This window comes from Phyllostomus hastatus, unplaced genomic scaffold, assembly GCF_019186645.2.
Source record: "Phyllostomus hastatus isolate PE091 unplaced genomic scaffold, TTU_PhHast_1.1 phas_scaffold_345, whole genome shotgun sequence".
In the NCBI taxonomy this organism is placed as follows: Eukaryota; Metazoa; Chordata; class Mammalia; order Chiroptera; family Phyllostomidae; genus Phyllostomus; species Phyllostomus hastatus.
Window position 1 is genome coordinate 29,655,309 of NW_025334024.1, and position 20,418 is coordinate 29,675,726.

Genomic DNA, 20,418 nt, shown 5'->3' on the forward strand with positions numbered 1-20,418 from the left:
CCTGCCATCACCTCTCGCTTACTTTCACAAAACAGCAGCAAAGGGGGGGCTGGTTGCATAAAAGGGCGTATGATTATGGCATCGATGTTCCCGGACTCAGACGCCTGTTCCACTGCCTCACTTATTGGCTTTGTGGAACATTCCAGAACCTCTCTCAACTTCTATGTCCTCGTGTGTAACACGGGAGCGATCATGACAGCCACCGCTGGAGTGTTCGCAGGCCAGGTCAACCCCCCTTCTGCCCCTCCCGCTTCCAGAGCTGAGAGATGAGACCGGCGCCAGACGGGTAGAGATCAAAACGTCGTGCTGGAGGCTGACAAAGCCAGCCCGAGGATGTGGCTGGGGTGCGAAGGCTCGTGCCGTCACTGGCACGGTGACAAACCACAGGCAGCAGAGAACACACACCCGGGCCCCCGGCGGGCGGGCGGGGGTCCGACCCAGCCCTGAGCCCTGAGCCTTCTCGGAAAGTCACAGGGGGTGGGGCCAGGTCACAAGTCCCCCTCCTGCCCTGGGGACTCAGGGCCTGGGGAGCAGCTGGCTGAGCTCCTGCAGGCGCAGTGCTGGGGTCGGAGTAGCAAACCTTCTGCCCCCGTGAACACAGGAGAAGAGGGAGGGTGTGGCTCTCTCCACACCGTCTCACGGGTGGTTGTGGAGAGCGGAGAACAAACAGGTACAGGGTCCGGCACGCAGACCCCGCAGAGGTCTGGGGGAGGACCGGGAGAAGCCGGGGAATGGGGAGTCTGAGGCTGACAGGCGAACACCCTGGCCCCCCGGGTTAGTGCCTGGCAGGGGGCAAAACCGGGAACACAAGGGCCTCGCCCACAGGGCGCCCTCTCCTCCCCTGGCCTTTCCTCCCCGGAGATAACATCTACGCCTGCTGGTGTCATGGCTCCAGGCCCAGCAAAGCAGCAAAACCCGGTGGGCAACTCCAGGATCCATTGCAATGAGGAAGGACCCTCACCCTCCCTACCCCCGGCCAGTCCGCGGGGACCAGGACCTGGTAAGTTCCGCTGACACCCTCCCCAAGCCCTGCCCTGAGACCCGCCTGCCTGCAAGGGACAGAGGACAGCCTCAAGTCAAAGGACCCGGGGCGCATGCCCTGCTCTGGGGAGCAGCCTGAGCCACCCCCCATTTCCCTTTCCCTTCTCCTCCCCCACTTCTTCCCTCACAGGCACGCGTCCCCTCCACGCTGAGGCAGTGGGCCGCCGGCAGCGTGCCCCGGGCGGGTCCCCTGAATCCTCCTCCTCTGCGACCTCCCGGCGAGCTGAGGCAGCCCGGCCCAGGCCCTCCTTGGCTTTTCCCTGCGCTCAGCCTTTTCTCGCCCACTCTCCGGAGGCCCATACTCTCCCTCGAGGATGTACTGATAAAGCTCTTACTCATCCGCTCCCAGCCCTCCCATCCGTAATTCTTCGCTGCGTCGTCGGGGAAGCAGAGCCGCACTTCCAATCAGAGACTCATCCCCGGCATCGGCCAGCCGGGGCTGCAAGACCGGTCCACTGAGGGAAGTTGTGGTTGAGAAACCGCATGAAGCAAGGGAGTTTCTTAAAAGGGGATTTCTCTATTTCCCCTTCTTTCCTTGTTCCCTATACTCAGGAAATCTTGAGAGTTTCCTAAAGGGAAACGCTGACCAAATAGGCGCTGGCAAGTCTTCTAGCAGGAGGGGAAAAAAAAAAACAAACCCCAAAGCTGAATCTCTCTGTGAACAGCGTCCAGGGCCCGCTCTCTTTCTGGGTGTGTGCAGACACTACTTGGTTTTAGGGTGGGGTTTGGGGGTGCCGTTGTGTGCCTCTCAAGGGAGCCTCTCCTCCCGGCTCACGATGAAGCAATTAAGAATCACTGGCAGGGAAGTGACTGGAAGCAAAGGGGAACCGTTCTGGGGAAAGTCCTGCCTGATCACACAACCCTCAGCCACTCCATTTAAGGTGAGCACTGCGGGAAGGCAGGAAGCAACCCCTGGAGTGGACTCCAGGCCCAGGCGCACGCTATCCGCAAGGCCACACTGACCAGGAGCTGTCCCAGGGAGCCTCAGGTGGCCTGCCTGGGGGAGGGAGGCTGCAGGTGGTGTAGACACCCCCCCCCCCCCCGGAAAAGCCCAGGGGAGCAGGAAGCTATTGGTATTCGGCGACAGCGGCTCTCTTCCCTGTGCTGAGTCATCTCGCAGTGGGGCACCGGGGGACCACACCTGCCTGAATTTCTGAGGCCTCCGGAAAACCCCAGCAGCCCTCATCCCTGGGAGCTTTTACCTTGGGTAATCCCTCCTCCCCCTCCCCCTCGGCATTTCCAACAGCTCCACCTTCCCAACCTCTCTTTCTCCTCCAAGGGCAATCTTCACAGATGGGGGGCCCACAAGTTCAGTGTGGTTGCATCATCCACGCAAAGCTTTTCCACGGCAATGGAGCCTTAAGTGTATTGCTAATTTAGCGATAATAATAGCTAATGTTTAGTAATCACTTACTGTGTCCAGGTATTGTTGACTGACTGTGAAGTCAATCAGGAGACTTCAGCTAGAAACATCACAAAGATTTGCCCAGGGGCCACCCTGGCTGGTGTGGCTCAGTGGATTGAGCGCTGGCCTGCAAACCCCAAGGCTGCCGGTTTAATTCCCAGCCAGGGCAGATGCCTGGGTTTGGGGCCAGGTCCCCAGTTGGGGGTGCACAAGGGGCAACAGGTATCCCTTACACACATCAATGTTTTTCTCCCTCCCTTGCTCTCTCTCTAAAAACAAATAAATAAAATCTTTAAAAAAACACAAATTTGTTCAAAGGTCTTCTAGTCTGCAGACCGGAAACACAACCAGGCGGTACCAGAGGGTCCCAAAGAAGAGAGACAAGCCGAGGGTCCTGACAGTAAACACAGAAAAATCAGTCTGGTGCTTCAGCTTCTGGGTTGGTCTGAGGCGGGGACCCTCTAGAGGACTGGGGGTCTAAATCACCAACACTCTTTTTCTAGACCCGCTGGGGTAATGGGAGGGTTGCCTGGGGGTTTGATGTGTATCCGGGCATGGACACGGGACCGGAAAGTTCAGGCACGTAAGTTTCGGAGCTAGTTAAAACAAGAATAGAATTGTTCCTCAACCTACTTGATGTTGGCAATCTCACTGCCTGACTCTTTTATTTCTTCACTCTCTTCCTCAGTACTGTATTATTTCCCACAGCCATAGGAAGTGCTTTTGTTAACCACATTACGCAGACAAGGAATTAAGACACAGAGAAGTGAACTCCCTGGTCCCCGACGATCTACCATACCTACAACATGCAGCCCAGAGATAGGACATCGATCCTTTATCTTCCACAATCTGTTTCCACGGACTCAAAGGATGTTAAGATCTTGGAAAGACTTGAGAGACAGTGCAGTGCACCCTTGATTTTACGGCCAGATAAACAGCCCTGCGGGGGGGGGGGGGTGCACGTGTCCAAGTCCCTCGGGAAAACCATGGATGAGCCCCTCACCCCAGTGTCTGAACCTCTCCCACAGCACATCCTCCTCCTTCGCTCCCAGAGGACACAGCTTTCCCGGATTTTTCTTAACCCTTTGTTTTTCAGTTCTCCATACTTATCATTCCCATTTTCCCTTTCCTGTTACCATTTTTAGTAAAAACAAACATCAACAACAACAACAAAAACAGAGGAAAGGGAAAGGAAAGAGAGAAGGAGGACCCTGACTGGTGTGGCTCAGGGGGCTTAAGCACTGGCCTGTGAACTGAAAGGTTGCCGGTTCGATTCCCAGCCAGGGCACCAGGGTACATCCCTGGGTTGTGGACCAGGTCCCCTGCTGGGGGCATGTGAAAGGCAATTGATTGTTTCTTTTGCACATTGGTGTTTCTCTCCCTCTCCTTCTCTCTCCCCTCTCTCCTCTCTCTAAAAAAAGAGTAAAATAAATCTTTAAAGAAAGAGGGAAAGAGGGAGATGGGCAGAGGGGGAGAGAGAGACCAAAAGGTTGGGATGGAGGCACCGTTGATGGTGACAGGTTAGACCTCAGTTCCTGGAGTTCAGGAGAATTCCGGGCCAAGAAATCGGGTGCAAGGAGTTTACTTAGAAAGTCACAGAGGTGAAAAAGTTAGCTGGCTGGGCTCCACGGACTCAGGAAACAAGTTACAGGGGCCAAAGGAGGGCCCTGGCAGCTGAGGAGAAAGCAAGCACAGGATCCGCACCTAAGAAAAGAAGAGGGTGGGGGCCGTGGCGGACTAAAGGCGCCAGCGTGCTTGAGAGGGACACAGAGAAAACCATGTATGTCCCTTGCCTTAAGGATTTCAAATCTGTATTTTAGAGGTGGGGATTTTAGGGGAGAATCTCAACAGAACAGTCATCAGCTTTCCAGGTGTGTCCTTTCAGGGTCCTGGTCGCCACTGATTGGTCGCGCCAGGGGGTCATTAGTCATCGAAGCTGGTCCTCGCGTCAGCCACGGCGCCGTTTTATCTGGTCTTGCAGCTTTCCTGCGCCTGGAGCTGAAACACAACCGCGGCCTAGATGTTATCTTCAGTCCGACCAAAAGTCTGTCTCTGTGGTCAGCAGACCGGAAGCCCTGTTCCTAAGATTACGTGATGCTGATCAGATGCTACTGTCTCGAAGGCTGAAGGCGGAAAGGGAGGGGTCCCGCAAGAGGGGTCGTAGGTGGCTGTTCCCGCCCCCTGGTTTTCCGCGGAGGGGGTCTAAGCCGCCTGAGTGCGCCAGGCTACGGGAGGGAAAGTCGCCCTGCGGGGAGGATCCTAGCCTCGAACACTTGTTTTCCCAGTTTTGCCCACTGCTAGACACCAGGGACTTTCCGCCCGGGTGACATTCCGTTCTCGGCCCGTCGTTCCTGCTCTGCTCACGCCTGCCTGCCTCCGCTGTCCGAACTCCCCGCCTAACAATGGACGAGAAGGTGGACCCCGCAGCCCCCGGAGCCCCGGGGGCGAGCTCAAGCCGTCAGAAAGCCAGCCGAACCCCTCGCCGGGCGCTGGGCCGGCCCCGCCTCCCGGCTCTGAGCCCCGGTTCCCCACCAGTGACGCCAGAAGTCGCCAGCCACCGGGCCGCCCGGAAGCGCCGCGCCTCCCCACGGAAGGCCGCCCAAGCCCCTCCCGAGCCGACGCCTTGCCCTCAACAAACATGGCGGCGGCGCGTGACGTCGCCTTCCGTCGCCTCCGCCCGGTCCCCGCCCCCAGCGGGCGGGGCGCATGCGCGGCGGCGGGGCCCGGCCCGCGGCGACGGCGACGGAGGGGCGGAGGGCTGCCCTGCCCGCAGTTGCCGAGCCGCGGCGGCCGAGGCGGGATGGTGTAGCCGGGCCTGCGGGCGGGCGGCGGGGCGCGGGCGGGGGCGAGGCGGACGCCTCCTGACGGGCTCGGGGCCAGCGGCCGCACGCTGAGGGGGCGTCGCCGCCGCCGGCCCCCGGCGCCGCCGCGGGAGGCCGCGCCCGCCATGGCGGCCCGGCGGGTGCTGGACGAGTTCACGGCGCCCGCCGAGAAGGCGGCGCTGCTGGAGCAGAGCCGCGGCCGCATCGAGGACCTGTTCGGCGTGAGCCTGGCGGTGCTGGGCGCGCTCGGGGCCGAGGAGCCGCTGCCCGCGCGCATCTGGCTGCAGCTCCGCGGGGAGCAGGAGGCGGTGCACAGCGCGAAGGTGAGTCTCGCCGCCGCCCCCGCCCGCCCGCCCGCTCGGCCCGCGGCCTCCGCTCGGCCCCGGGCCCGGGGCGCCCCCACCCCCTCCCGCCCCTCCCCGCGCGCGGTGGGGAAAGCGCAGCCCCCAGAGCCCGCGGACCTGCGTGCGCCGCTCTCGAGCCACGTGACCCCGGGCTAGCGGTTTAACCCCGGGGCGTCTCAGTATCCCCGTTTGTAAGGGGCACTGGCGGAAGCAGCTCCCTTGCCGGACCGTCTCCCAGAGCACAGCACCGCGGCCCGCCCGCCCGCCCGCCCGCAGCGAGCGCGCCGCGAATGTCGCCTGTTGTTAGCATCCGTCCGACCTGGCGGTGGCGCGCGGGGCTGGGAGCTGGGCCCGGGCCTCCGCTCCAGGGGTGCGGAGCCTTTAGGGGGCTTCAGTCCCTTTGGGAACCTGACGGCAGGACCGTCCAGGAGAGGTGGGATGTTTAATAACGGTGTTGGAAAGAGCATCGCTCCTTGTGTTGCTGTTCTGTGCAGGTCACGTCTTTGTTCGTGGTCATGGCACATCTGACGTTGCGGTCCGTACTCGGGAGTAGCTAACGAACGCAGAGCTCTGTGCAGTGGGATAGATTTTGCTCTCCACGCTTCCTTCTCTCTTTACATTAACAGCTGGGGAAACCGAAACTTTTGAGGAGGTGACTCACCTTCTCTCTAGATCAGCATTTTATCTTATACATCCTGGAGCCCTTCGTCTACTCCTCCCCCTTCCCTCCCCAAACCAGAAAGCAGCAAGAGCCCCCCACCCCCGCGGCCCCCCGGATCCCGGTCCCCTGGTTTCTCCAGGTTTCTCCAGAGAGCAGGTGCGGCAGCCAGGTGTTTCCAGAGCTCTAGCTCCCAAATGATGGGCCCTGGGGGAGGCGGCCGTCGTGGGGGGACCCTCCCTCGGTGGCGTCTTGCTTCAAGAATGTGGTGCCCAGGGAGACTGCAGCCGTAGCTGCCGGCTGGAGGCTTGCTTTCAGCGCGTGCACGGGAGACGGGGCACTGGCCTGTGAGGTTCTTCCCCACAGCTTCGCCTAAAAACCGTGTGGGTGTTGGGTCGGGTTTGCTTTCCTGGTCCTAATTCTTTTACACCGTTTGTCTGCTTTGGACAACTGCTCCGGCTCCTCCCCTATCCTCAGGCGCGACAGGCTGGCCTGGCGTCCTACGATTGTTCCCCGGGCCGTCTCTGCCCCCATTAACTGCTCCCCCTTTCCCCTGTCTTTGCTAGTGGGACCTGCATTCCGGGTGTGCGCCCGCCCACCTCCCTTCGCTCCTCTCCTCCCCTCCCCCCCGCGGTACCACTTGGTACCACTTGCAGTACCTTTTGCTTTAGACTAATCCTCAGAAAGTCACTTCCCGCCCTGGGGCCTCCTGTTGCCTCTTTTCACTGGAAACTCCTCCTGGGTTTACAGAAGGGGGCGTTGGCCCGCCCCCACCTAGCTTCCCGATCCTCCGGTTGGGCCTCCGCGCGGCTGCCTGTCTTGCTTCGCCCGCTCCCAGTTCACCCTCGCTCGGGACTCACCCCACGCACGGGAAGCGCTTCTGTTACCCGATGTAAAAAAAAAAAAAAACAACGCCTGTCTCGCCAGACCCTCCCCCTCCGCGGGTCCCTGCCCCACGTTTAGCATGAGCTGATTGGAAAAGGTGTGTCCCGCAGTATCTCGGGGGTGTGTCACCTACCCGGCTGTCTGTCGTGTGTTACTCACAACCCAGCCCGCCCCACTTGTGAGAAATTCCTTTTTCCCCCCTTAAGACTCGAGTAAGCCTTGAATACCACACTCAAGGGCTTTTTGTTAATTCGTTTTGGAGCTTGTTTTACATTCTTTCGAGAAAGAGAACACCATTAACTTCACTCTTAAAATTCAGAACAACAAAGCAGACTTCAGCATCTGAAAGGCATGGAGTTGCGCTGTGGAGGGGTTTAGAGGAAGGGTCAGAGGAAAGACTGTTAAAGCAGTGGTTGGTTGAGTGGGACTCGAATAAGACAGCATCCCCTGTCTTGGGTCCTGTCTGGCGGTTTACTCTGTGTCCTTGCTTTCACACTGAACTCACCGCCTCCTGCCAAAGGCTGGAGGAGCACATGGAGCCATAGTTAGTGCGGCTGCGTGGACTGGAGAGGGGGGTGGGGTACAGAGCGATACTGTCCTGGGAGGTGACAGAGGCCCGGGCTCTCTTGAGTGGCCACTGTGGTCAGAGGGGACATTTGTTGGAGGAAGCAGCACTTGAGCTGGGCTTGAGGGGCCTGGAACATTCCCAGGTGGAGGTGGTTTCCCAAAAAGCACCGCAGAGGGGCTGGATGGCACCGTCCGGGGACCCGAGGCCAGTGGCAGCCAGGGCTGTGTCCAGGGCCGTGTCCAGCAGGGAGTCAGCGAGGGTCCTGACGGGGAGGGTTTGTGTGAAAGTCCCAACCCAGCAAGGAAGGACACTGGTTAGAGGTCCCCAGGAGTGGGGTGACAGGATTTCCCTGGGACTTAGATGTAGGAGTCACGGGAGGGGCTTTAAGCCGTGGAATCAGGAAGGATGGTGGAGGGCACCTTGGTGGCCTGTAGCCTGGTGGGGCCGGGGAGCTGACACTGAGAGGAAATGTGCCAAGAAGTGCCCTGACTGCTGGCTCCTGACCTCAGGGAGCCCAGGCTTACGGGGCAGAGGACAGAGGCTTGGCAACACACAGCACGGTGTGGCCCCTGGAGCCACCGACACTGCCAGGGGTGTCCAGGCCGGCCAGCCAGGGAGAGGCGGGGCAGGCCCGTAGGAAGGAGCAAGAGGGAGGCTATCGGAGCCTCCTGTCTCTGGGCCCAGCTGGTCTGCGAGGCTGTGACCTGGGGGGAGTTCCCAGCCGTGTTCACAGTGATGCAGCATGACTGCCTGCCAGAGGCAAGCACGTAGTGTCTGGAAGTGGAGGGAAACCCGGAGAGGGCGTCGCCCACGGCCCCGGGGGAGGGGCCGGTGGCAGATAGGGAAACAAAGGAGTTTGTGGGCGAGTTTCCGAGAGGAAGTGGAAGTCTGCTTCCTAGGTGCTGCCTCATTCACTGAGAGGAAAGAGGCCGAGCCCGGTGGGAGGGACCCTTGGCCTCAGGCAGTGATGGGGAGGGAGGAGGCTGGAGAGAGCTCTCCCTCTGGATCCAAGAGCCACCCCTGCAGGTGCCGCCTGGGACTGCGCAGGGCAGTGGCTGATGGGACGGGAGGGAAGCCCCGGCGCTCCTGCCCTGTGGGAGGGGGCGGGGCCCCCGCGGGTGCCTTACCGTGCAGTGTGGGCCCAGCGGTTCTGATCTGTGCACAAGGCAGCCAGCTTATGTTTTGCATGCTGTGAATGAATTATATCTCTGTAAAAGTTTTTGCATTAATAATGATCCTTGAAGTGTCGCAGGTTTGATTCCCAGTCAGGGCACATGCCTGGGTTGCAGGCCATGACCCCCAGCAGCTGCGCATTGATGTTTCTCTCTCTCTCTCTCTCTTTCTCCCTCTCTTCCCTCTCTAAAAACAAATAAATACAATCTTTAAAAAAAATGACCCTTTTAAAGTATACATATCCCTCCCCCCGCCCCGCAAAAAAAAAAAAAAACAATCCTGGACCACGCGTGCTGAGCAGAGCATGCTGGTGGACCAGGTTCTGCCGTCCGCGGCCCTCCAGGCCCTCCACGTCGGCCGCCGGGAGACAGGACGAGGGGAGAGGTACGCTCTGTTTCACTGGGACGATAGGGCGGTGGAAGGCCCGGTGCCCTGTCGCAGTGACTGTCCCCGGAGAGGCGCCTGCTCCCGCCCAGAGGGGAGGGCGCCAGCTTGAAGACGGCCCCGGGTCAGGACAGATGCGGAGGAGCTGTCGGAAGAACCCAGGAGGAGAACCGAAAGGGGCCCGGGAACCAGAGGGAGGGCCCAGGGAGGCCCGACGGCGCGCACTGGTGGTGTGGATCGCCCCGGAAACTCTCTGGCGGATGCCGGTTGCCCCCCACTCTGGGTGTGGGTGGAGCCCACACACAAGGACGAGAAGGGCCCAGGAGCTGCTCCTGAGGGTCAGCCTCATCGGAGCCAGGACAGTCCCCAAACACCAAGGCTTGCCTTCTGGTTTCAGGGGACTGACCGCCGGAGGGGCCAGTCTGCCGAGGAGGCAGGTCCAGGCAGGGGGGTCGTGATCCAGTGCGGACAGGGGCCAGGCCTTAGGCTGGGTCCCTTCGAGACTCCCGAGGCGTGCAGCTAGAGGACAGGCTCCGGCAGTCCTGGAGAATTCTGGAGCTGGTAGCTGCGGAGGCATTGCGAGGCGGTTCCGAGTCCCAGGGGCGGGGCCTCGTGGGCCTGGGGGCGGGGCCAGGCTTCCTTTCCCGGCGGAGGTGGTTGTGCCGCGCCTCTGAGGGCCCCCCGGGACCCTCGCCCTCGCCCTCGCCGGGAGCTGGTTAGGCAGTGAGCCGGGGTCCTGTCCGGGAGGTTGACAAAAGAGAAGGAATTGGAAGTGAATGGGGTGGCTCCTCCATGTACACACAGGTTGTCCATGAACTTCAGGGTGCTGAGTTTGTGGGCCACAGCTGCCTACCCGTGGCTGTGCGGCGTGACCTCACGCCGTGCGGCGTAGCCGTGACCTCCCAGCAGCTCAGGCCTGGAGAACAGCGGGGAGAGGACCGAGTGGCGGCCTCGGGCTCTGCTCCGGGGAAACGGCGCTTCTCCTTTGTGCGGGAGGGGCGGACAGGGCGTTAGGGGGAGCTGCTGGTCGCCCTGTCCCCGCTCGAGCCCCGACTTCTGCCCTCGCACAGCAGGAGAGAAGAGCACGCAGTCCCAGTAGAAGTAGCCTGTTCTGCTGTGACTCCGGGGGGGTTCCGTTTCCTTCTCGGTTAGGAGAGCTGGGTACCTGGTTTCTTTCCTGTCTGTCCTTTTTTCTTTTCTTTTTTTTAAGTTTTTATTCACTTTTAGAGGGGAAAGGAAGGACAGACGGAGAGAAACATCAGTGTGTGAGAGATACAACGATTGGTTGCCTCTTGCCTGTCCCCCACTGGGCACCTGGGGGGCCCCACAACCCAGGCATGCTCCCTGAGGGGGAACCAGACTGCCACCCTTTGGTTTGCAGGCTGGCACTCAGCCCACTGAGCCACACCAGCCAGGGCATCTGTCCTTTCGTTTCGTTTAAAGTTTTTTTTTAGTCTTTTTTGAGGGGCGGTACCCGGTTTCAGGAATGACTTCTGGAACAGTAGGCCTGTGCTCGCAGGAAATAATTCGCAGACGTAACACTGGGTGGTGACATGGAGTTTTTGTTTTGATTTTACCAGAAAGAACGTTGGTGGCCTTTTTGCATTTCCAAGAATGAAAAAAAAATTTTTTAACTCACCGTGGTTGTGAAAATCATCTTCTTAAGAAACAAGGGCTTGTTCAGTCTCTCTTTCTGGTTAATGTTCTGGGGTTGCACCGGAATGTGAAACGAGGGGACCCTCGCACGCTGGTGCTGGGGCTGAAGCGCTGACTCCCACGACTGGCGCCCTCCCCCTGTGCCGCCCTCTCACCACAGCAGTGCGGCTGCCTGACGTGAGCAGGCTCGCGTTCAGAAACAAAATTGTGGGGGGTCCTCATGTCATTAATTAAAGAACTTTTATTAAAAATATTGTGTCTTATGGAAACCAGGAAATCCTTTTGTTGACAGACACTGAATTATTTCTTTTTGTGGTTACTTTAAGAGGTTCCTTTCAACTCGAAGGTTCTGCTCCGTCTCGGTGCCTACAGAATCAGTACTTACGTTAGCTGGTGGGTGTGCCCGAGCCGCCGGAGCTCGCCTCTGACCTTTCCGCGTGGGAGTTGCCCTGCTCGCGGCCTCCCCAGGTCGGCACGCCCCGTCTGTGAGTCACGGGGTCTGCCCAGGGTTCTGGAGCCTGCGTGCTCGGCTCACAGTGGTTTTGTTGTTAACCCTGATGTTTTAAAAATTACTAAATGAAGTTATTACTTTGTTACAATACACAGGCTAATAAAAGCATAGAAAGGACATCTATTTTAAAATTAACATTAACTTGGCTGGCATGGCTCAGTGGATTGAGCGCTGGACTGTGAAGCCAAGGGTCGCCGGTTCGATTCCCAGTCAGGGCACATGCCTGGGTTGTGGGCTGGGTCCCCAGTAGGGGGCGCATGAGAGGCAACCATACACTGATGTTTCTCTCCCTCTCTTTCTCCCTTCCCCTATCTCTAAAAACAAATAAAATCTTTTCAAAAATAAATTAAAATTAGCATTAAAATGATCAAATCACATGAATTTTTCTAAGGATTACTTTTATTATATGAATTTGTGTTCTTAAGCAAAAAAATGCTTTTGAAGTATCAGTTTCTGTGACTCTTGGGGGTTTGGGGGGTCCTTGAAGCGCTGACACATTGTAAGTATCAGATGTTCAGCTTCTTTATTTCCTAGGAATTCCAGGAATGTAGATTTATGTAAAAGCTTGTTATTCTCTATAAACCAATTAGAACAGAGGTTCTTTAAGAAACACTGTAATCTAATTTATTAACATCCTTGAGATGGGACTGTATTTCACATTCACACCATAAGAAATAAAGGCTTTTCCCACAAACACGCAGAGAACTTTCGGCTTTTGTTCCCCACTGCCGTAGCCACAGGTCCAGCGCAACCCAAAAACACAAAACTTGCCTGGTTTCCCAGGGCTGCGCAAGGCGGCTTCGGGTGGTGCTGAGCCCCGCTCTCGCACAACCAGGAAAGACTGACACCAGGTTTTCCTGGCGTCTCTCCTTCAGCGGAAATAGGTCCCTGCCATCTGCCGGGCAGCTCACCGCCCGGCCCGGCCGTGAAACCAAGTCTTGGAGACCGGGTTCTGGGGACGCGGGTGCAGCGGAGACCCGCCTGGTCGTCCGTGCTCGCTGGTCCCGGAGCCGACTGGCGTGGGAAGGGGCGCGTGGCCGTGAAGCAGGACAAAGCCGGAAGGAAGAAGCGCAGGGAGACGGCAGGTGCCCGTGGTCTCTGGGCGCCCGGTTCCAGGGCCCAGGCTGGCGAGGCCCCGGACGACTCCGCCCCCCCTCTGAAGCTGTCCAAGCGCGGATGAATATTTTCCAGGGGTTCATAAACACACCCCCAAACAGCTAGGGAACTCACGAATGAGGGAACCCTCAGGAATGCGTGGGTGGTTCAGAGAGCACCTGAGGACCCGAGGTTTCCCGGCACTGGAAGAAAAGCGAGGTCGAACGAGACCGCCGGGTTAGGTAGATGCACACTGGCCGGTGTCGCACCGACCGCGAAGTGGCCGCCCGGGGCTCGCCAGCGGGGCGCGGCGAGTCCGAGGCCAGTTTCCCAGAGAGTGAGACCGCCCGGCGGGCCGAGGGGTGTGCCTCTTGGTGCAAAGGCCATCCTTTTGCCCTATTAGGAGTATTTCATAACTTTTCTCGATTGTGTGCAGTTATTAAAATGGAACACAAACCCTTTCGGGGTCATTTCAGCCACTTTCTTAAACAGTGTCACTGACGTCATTGTCACTGGACTGGATGCCGCTGGTGTCCCCAGACTTCTGATTCCTGCTGGGACTTCCGTCTGGGAGACCTTTATTGGTGGGCGCGGGGTCTCCCAGCAGCGGCATGGTCAGCGTTGTGGTCCGAGAATGTGCGCCCTCTTCCCCCGGGACGCCAGGAGAACCTGCCCGGGGCGATCCTGCAGGCTCTCGAGTGGCCACTCGGGCCCCTCCCGGTGGTAGCTGCGTCCTCCCGGTTCCCGAGGGGGGGGGCGGGGGGGGCTCCGAGGAGCTGAGGCTGGAGAAGAAGGTAGACTAACAGGGGTTTGTTTGGCCACATGAAAGGGGGTTATGTATGTGTCACACGCCCCTCCTTTTTTCTCAGAACCCCGAGTAACGTAAAGCAGAATGCGAACATTGCAGGGTGCGAAGACGGTGCTTGACCCACATGCTGATGTTCAGATACCAGCGCAGCTGAATGCAAATAATGGCTGTTTGGGTCCACAGAGTCTTTCTTATCAGTCCAGCTGGCGGCCAGAGCTCTCCTGGCACACGATAGTGCTGTGTACTCACTGTTCACCTCTGAACCCGAGGGTGAAAGTCAGCTGCTGCTACTTCGCAATTCTCAGGGGACGATGACTCGTCTCTCTGGGGGTGTGAGCGCGCGTGCACACGCGCACCGGGCTCAGTGCACACAGAGCTGCTGCAGCCGGCTGTCAGCACGGCGTTCCCCCAGACGGGGCGGCCGCCTGGGCCTCGGTCGTCTCCGCGGCGGGGTGCCATCGCACAGCTCCACCAACTCCTGGTGCTGGCACACCGCGGCCCGGGCTTAACAGGGCGCTCCCGGAGGGGCAGGGATCCACACGGGGTCTGGGTAGCCCCGGACCGCACTTGCTGGGGGAGGCTTGAGAAACTCGCGCAGCGAACTGACTTGTTTGCGAGTAACAGAGCAGATCAGTTTTGGACCTACGTTTTCTAGGAGCTCCGATGTATGAAATTGACTATAGTTGATAAAAACATAGGGACTTCTGTGATTATCATTTTAAAAATCACCTGTGGGAAGTCTGTACTTTCTACCCAACTTTGCCACAAACCTAAAACTACTTAAAAAAATAAAGTCTACTTTGAAAAATCAAAGGGGGGGGGCGGGTTTCACCGATCTTGGCAGTTACCTGTCTGCCTCAGCGTGCACTTTGATTTTACATTTTCTCTCCATCGCACAGGCTTCAGAACATCCCAAATCATACAGGTAGTTACAGGTGTGGCTGTTTTTGGACAGCTCTTCTTGCAAAATATTCTTGATTAAACTGATCTGGAAAAGTAACAAATAATAGAAAATAATTGGTTGAAAGGTGAGTCACTCAGTCTGCCGTGACTGCCAGGATTCCTCATCTCAGACCGAATCCGGTAACCTGAAGGGAGGGCCAGCGCCGTGGCTGGCGCATCGCCGAGGGGATGTGCGCACCTTCCTGGTTTTTAGTAAAATTCAGAAGTCCGGAGAATGCCAAAGGAATGGATGTGCGTGGCTAGCCACAAACTTCAGTAGCTCTAAGGTTTGCTGTCGTCAAGAATGGCAGTCCCTCAGGCTGCTCCCCAGCTTCCCAGGGGCAGTGACTTTTCGCTGTTTTTTTAGAGAGAGGGGAGCGAGGGAGAGGACATCAATGTGTGAGAGATGCGTCAGCTGGCTCCCTCTCACGCACCCCCAGCCAGGCACCCGGCCCGCAGCCCAGGCCTGTGCCCTGACTGGGAATTGAACCGGCGACCCTTTGGTTCACAAGCTGGCCCTGAGTCCACTGAGCCACACCAGCCAGGGCTGTTTCCAGCTGTTTGTTCTCACGGTACCGAGACAGTTAAATAATAACAGACTGCTGTTTCCTGCCGAGTTTGGGCGTCATTCACTTCAGTTAGACGGCACGCGGAAACTGCCCCCGTTCTCCCGGCCCTTGGGGGCTGGCTCTTCGTGTCCCCTCGGAGTCCACACGCTGAAGCCCAGTGCGTGGCGCGGTGGCGCGGAGAGGCAGGGCCTTCTGGGGGAGGTGGGGTCCCAGTGCCCCGAGAGAGGTGGAGAGCGCCTGCGCCCCTCTCACCATGTGGGGGCAAGCACGGGGTCCGCCGCCTGCAGGGGCGGCCCCTGACTTCGGCAGCCTGGTCTAGGGCTTCTTCCCCCCCCAAAACTGTGGGGAACACATTTCTGCTGTCTGTGAGCCACCCAGGCTGCGGTGTTTGTTGTAACAGCCTGAATGGACAAAGACCAACGCAGTGGTTTTTTTCTTTTCTTTTTTTTTTTTATTTTGAAGATTTTATTTATTTATTTTTAGGGAGGGGAAGGAGAAAGAGGGAGAGAAACATCTGTGTGTGGTTGCCTCTCAGGCGCCCCCTACTGGGGACCCGGCCGCAGCTCAGGCCTGCGCCCTGACTGGGGATCCAGCGAGGACCCTTTGGTTCGCAGGCCGGCGCGCAGTCCACTGAGCCCACCAGCCAGGGCTGTTGCCTTTTGTGGTTGTTAAGCAAGAAACAGAGTTTCTGTGTAAATGACTTACACAAATACAACAGCGCCCGATACCGCACTACATTATGTTTTCTCTCTGGCACAGCTTTTAGTTTTTCCTGGAATTTTCATATACTTGTGAAAGTTGCCTCGAACACACCCGATTTACGAGGCTCCTTTACGCCCGCCACTCATGGAGCCCCCTTGCCTGGGCGGAGGCCTCTCCGGCCCTTCCCCGCCCCGGGGGGCTGGGCGCCCAGCCTGTCGCTGCACAACTGTAACCTTTGGACTTCTCTTTGCCACTCTTGGATCACATTTACTTCGTCACCTCCCACATTTTTGGTGGCCTTTGTCTTAAAGTAGTTTCTCGAGGAGTGACTCGTGGGACTAATCTTCTCAGGCTTCGGCGTGTCTAGGAGTGTCTTTGTGCCGCTGTGTGTTCGATGCGGGTTGTGGAGGGTATGGAATTACAGACTGAAAGTCATTTTCCCTGAGAGTTTTGAGTGTGTTGTGCCTTTTCCCCCGGATCACGCAGCACTGCTGCTGACTCGGGCACACGTGGGACAGGCCCGGGCAGCCCTGCGCGTGTGAAAACCAGCCTGGCGTTGGAGTCTCCGCTGGCAGCTTGTCGCCTGCGTCCAGGCCAGTTCCCGGCGAGAACGGAGGTCTCGGCATCCTCTGTGGGACCCAGTCAAGACCAGGGTCCCATCGCATTCCCGGTGGCTGTGACAAGGCATCCCGTGGCACATGGAGAACCAGGGAGATGTGCGTTCTGGAAGACAGCAGACCCCACTGCCGAGATGGCAGAGATGCTGGTTTACCTGAGACGTTATTATGAGGGTCTGTTACGAAAATTCCCCGGCAGGCAACTGTCGAAACCAATAGAAGGTTTCAGCAGAGAAATAGAAGAGCCAGCTGGAAAGGCTGGCACTGCAAAATGAAGGACTCTAGGTAAGTAAGTAAGCCCCCGCGTGGGCTCAACTTCACAGTGGAGATGACTGGGGGCGGGGTCTGCGAGCGTGCAGAGAGCACCGCGGGGGCGGTCTAGCCCGAGCAGGGGTGGCGGAGAAAGCGCAGCGGGAACGCTTGCAGAAACGGTGGCCGAAGGTTCCCGGCTGGCAGAAATGATCGGCAGGAGGCACAAGCATCACGCTTATGGAGCTCAGAGAACACACACAGAACGAACTCGGACTTTCACCGCCAGATGCACCTTCGCCACGCTGCTGGACTCGGAAGGCAGTTAAAACCGCGAGAGAACGCATCGGGAGAGAAGCCACGTGGGCGAGAACAGCGGAGAGTGCAGCTTTCCCGTCGGAAACCGCGCAGGCCAGAGGGGCGGCGTAGTGTTTCGTAAGTGCTGGGAAGAAGAACTGCTGACCCAAAGCTCGCTCTCCAGCGAGGTTATTGCCCTTCGAGAATGGAAATGAAATAAAGCGTGATAAAGCACCTACTGAAGAGAGATCGATGCCAGCAGCCTGCTCCAAAAGAATTGCTAAAGGAAGTTCTTCAGACTGAAGTGATAAAGATCCGGCTGAATATAATAGATTACTTTCCCCTCTTGGGTTCTTGAAAGTGAGTTCATGGATAAAGGCGAGTTTTATGACATTGTCTGATGGGATTTCAAATGTACACGCGTGTAACGCGTGAGCTCCCCGTGACCGGGAGGGCAGGCAGGGAGGAGAGGCACCGAGGCCGAAGGAGCCCCGGCGAGGGCGGGGTTCCACAGTCCTGCCGTGGGGTGTTCGGTCCCGGAGGGGCGGGGTGGCACGGGGGTGCCAGGGCCCTTGAAGAGAGAGCACCTCCTCCTCCTCCTCCTCTTCCACTCACTCGTCATCGTTGGGAGAATCCGGACACCAGAACCAGACAGACGATGCAAAGAAAAGGAAAGCTGCACGCCCGTTTTTCATGACTACAGAGGCAAAGGATGTGGGAATTCCCGACAGGATATTTGAAGTGTACTTCATCAGCACGTAAAAGAATTCCACCTCACGACCACGTGGCGATGACCCCAGGAACACAAGGCTGGCTCGGTGTCCAGAAGTCATCCGTGTGACGCGTGGGACCGAGCTCAGGAAGTGAACCCCACGACTGCATCGGCTGGTGCAGTGAAGTGTGTGGCAAGTTTCAGTCCCCATTCAAGTTCGCGTTCCTAGAAAAGTGGCGTGCGGGACGACTTCCTCAGCACCACAGAGAGCATCTACTTGAAAGGCTGGCGCACCTGGCGGCATCAGACTGGAGGCTCCCTGCCTCCGGGCGAGCAGCCAGGCCAGCGTGGCTGCCGTCCCTGCCGTGAGGCAGCACGGTGTTAGAGGGCCGACTAGCGCTGTGAGGCAGGAAAGTAAAGTAGCCGGCTTGTAGACCAGGGGACAGAAGGGTGGAGGAGGTGACTATCTGAGTAGAAAATCCCAAGGAATCTGCAGGGGAAAATGCTGGAACTAGAAGTAGGTGCGGCGAGGTCACAAGGTACGTGATCGGTGTACAGAGTCAGTTGTGTGTGTGCTTACTAACAGTGAGCACGTGGAAACCAGGGTCAGGACCCAGCGCCATGCCCAGTCACTCTGGAAGCGAAGTGCCAGGTTGTGGAACCAACCAGTGTGCCTCGGGCTTGCATGCCCGGCACCGTAAAACACCGATGAGAGAGGGCAGGGCCAGAGAGCTGGAGGGACGCGCCGAGGTCCTGCATCAGGCAGCTCCGCGGACGGCAGTGACCCTGACACCAGGTGCACGTTCAGCAGGGTTGCCAGGCGAGACTGTCGGTAAATGTGTGTGCAAGGGCACAGGAACTGAAGTAGCTGAAAACAGCTGCAACTTCGAGTGAGACAGCGTGGGGCGAAACTGACCTCACCGGCCTAATTCACGTGCACGAGGGCTGCGCCCCTGGCATCTCGCCGACGTCGGGGCAGAGCGGTGTGGGCTGTGGTGGCGCGGCCCGAGGACCTGCTGGGCTGTGTTGTTTTCTCCTGCACGCACAACACGCGTGCGTGCATGCCCGCCCGCGGCAAAGCTGTGTCCACAAGGTTGGCACGGGAAGAGGGGAACAGCAGTAATACAGTGCAACCGCGGTAACGACACTCTGTGACGAGAACTGTGCGAGCGTGGTCTCCCTGGAAGCACCTCCCCTTCCTGTGAGGGTGGGGACGGCACGCGCCTGCGTGTGGCCGGGGTGGTCTGGGCGAGCGGCGTGGCTTTGTGCACGGCTGCTGCTGGCCACCTCTGGTGCCGCCGCGGGGAGGAGGGTCCCGGAGCCCTGCGGGCTGACCTCAGGTGGCTGGAGCTGCCCACCGTGAGCGGCGGGTGACGGCAGTGCTGGGTGCCAGTGCTGGGTGCCGGCAGGGGTGGGGGGACGGGCTCTCCTGCTGTGCCCGGGCGCGGCTGTTCTGGAACACGGCCACGGCCCTTTCGGGAAACCGAACGCACTCTCCCACCCGACCAGCAGCTGCCCGCAGGGACGTTGACCCCAGAGGAGGGACAGGAAGTGCACTGACACCCAGTGCGTGACTGTTCTCCACAGCCGGACGCATGAAGGCCCCAGCCAGGCACGGCCAGAGCACCCCTCGGTAGGGAGATGGTGCGCACCCCACAGTCTGCCCACACCCGGGAGCAGCGCCCAGCGGACGCAGGATTGCACTGCGGGTGTGCGCAGGGCACGGGTGGGTTTCAGGGGTGGCGCGTGCAGTGAGAGGGCCCGCCTCAGCGGCCACGTGCCGTTCGGTCTGTTACACGACGTCCTTGAAGTCGCGAAGGTGTGGCGGCGGAGCAGGTGGGTGGCGGCAGGGCGGGGGGCGGGGCGGGGTGAGCGGGACTGTGGGGGGTGGCTTGCAGGAAGTCTCCGTGGAGGCGGGGTGATTCCGAGTCCGGGTCGGAGTGGTGTTTTGGGGTCTGCACGTGCGCGTGGGGCGCAAGGGCGCCGAACCCGCCACGCCCTGCTCGGGGTAGGGTCCCTGGTCCTGACACCGGACGATAACCGACTCAGATGCAGCAATCGGAGGAAATGGTGAGGAATAATACACAGAATCTGCGTGTGCTGTCTCTGCAACTTCCTGTGAACCTGTAGGGTTTTCAAAGTAAACTTCCGAAAAAAAGCTTCAACCCGCAGCCCGAATGCGGCGCAGGTTCAGACCAGCGGTGGGCGGCACGAGGTCGGTCGGGAGGTCCCCGCGACACCGCCAGCAGTGCCGAGTGCCGCCAGCACGTCCAGGGTGAGGGGCGGGGACGGCGCGTTGTGTCTGATGCAGCGGCTGCGGGTCTGATGCAGGCGGGGAGGAGGGCAGGCCTCTCTCAGCCTGCCTGCGGCCCGCGGCGTCTTCGCCCTCCGGCGAAGCAGTGCGCCCTCTTCGGGAGCGCCGCCCCAACTCGGGAGCGTAGGTCAGGCGTCCGGGCTCACTCCTTACAGGCTCCTGTTCAGAAGTCTTCACGGACGGTTCGAGTGTGGCGGTGTTGCTCAGTTCACTGTACGCAGGGACAGTGTGCAGGGCACTGTTGTCAGAGCTTGGCGCTCGTGGTTTCGTGGAATCCCCTCAAACAGAGGACTGCACCCCCTCCATCTCTTTGCAGGTGCAGGGGCTGGGCTTGGAGAGGGCTGGGGCGCCGGAGCGGGCAGCTGGCTCCCGTGCCCGAGTCACTCACGAGGTGTGTCCCACTGTTCGTGTGTGCGCTGCACGTGCTTGCTCGTTTCACACACACTCCCGCCCCTTCGGTGTGAAATCTCCCCGGACACCCCGACGGCACACCCGAAAACGCAGTGCGGGCCAGGGTCCTCTGGGTCTTCTCTGTGTGCGGGACGGTACTTATTAAACAGCCCGGCCTCTCTTAGAACGCAGACATCAGGTTACATAGGTTGTACGCTGTTCCAGCCAGCTAGAAGACCTTTTTGCTAAATTAATCGTTTTTCTTTTTTTAATGTC

General features: G+C 58.9%; 1 protein-coding gene and 1 long non-coding RNA gene across 2 annotated transcripts in view; both read left to right on the plus strand.

Moving 5' to 3' along the window:
• The first annotated feature begins 516 nt into the window (after positions 1–516).
• Positions 517–2,730, plus strand: LOC123805994. Its single transcript, XR_006783405.1, has 3 exons — positions 517–670; positions 896–1,000; positions 1,172–2,730. It is a non-coding gene; the product is annotated as an uncharacterized LOC123805994 (long non-coding RNA).
• Positions 2,731–5,151: 2,421 nt separating this feature from the next.
• Positions 5,152–20,418, plus strand: part of N4BP1 (NEDD4 binding protein 1) — a 30,337-nt gene continuing 15,070 nt past the window's right edge. The window contains exon 1 of the mRNA XM_045818495.1: positions 5,152–5,591. Within this exon, the coding sequence (XP_045674451.1) occupies positions 5,394–5,591 (198 nt within the window). The 5' untranslated portion in view covers positions 5,152–5,393. The remainder of the gene's footprint in view (positions 5,592–20,418) is intronic.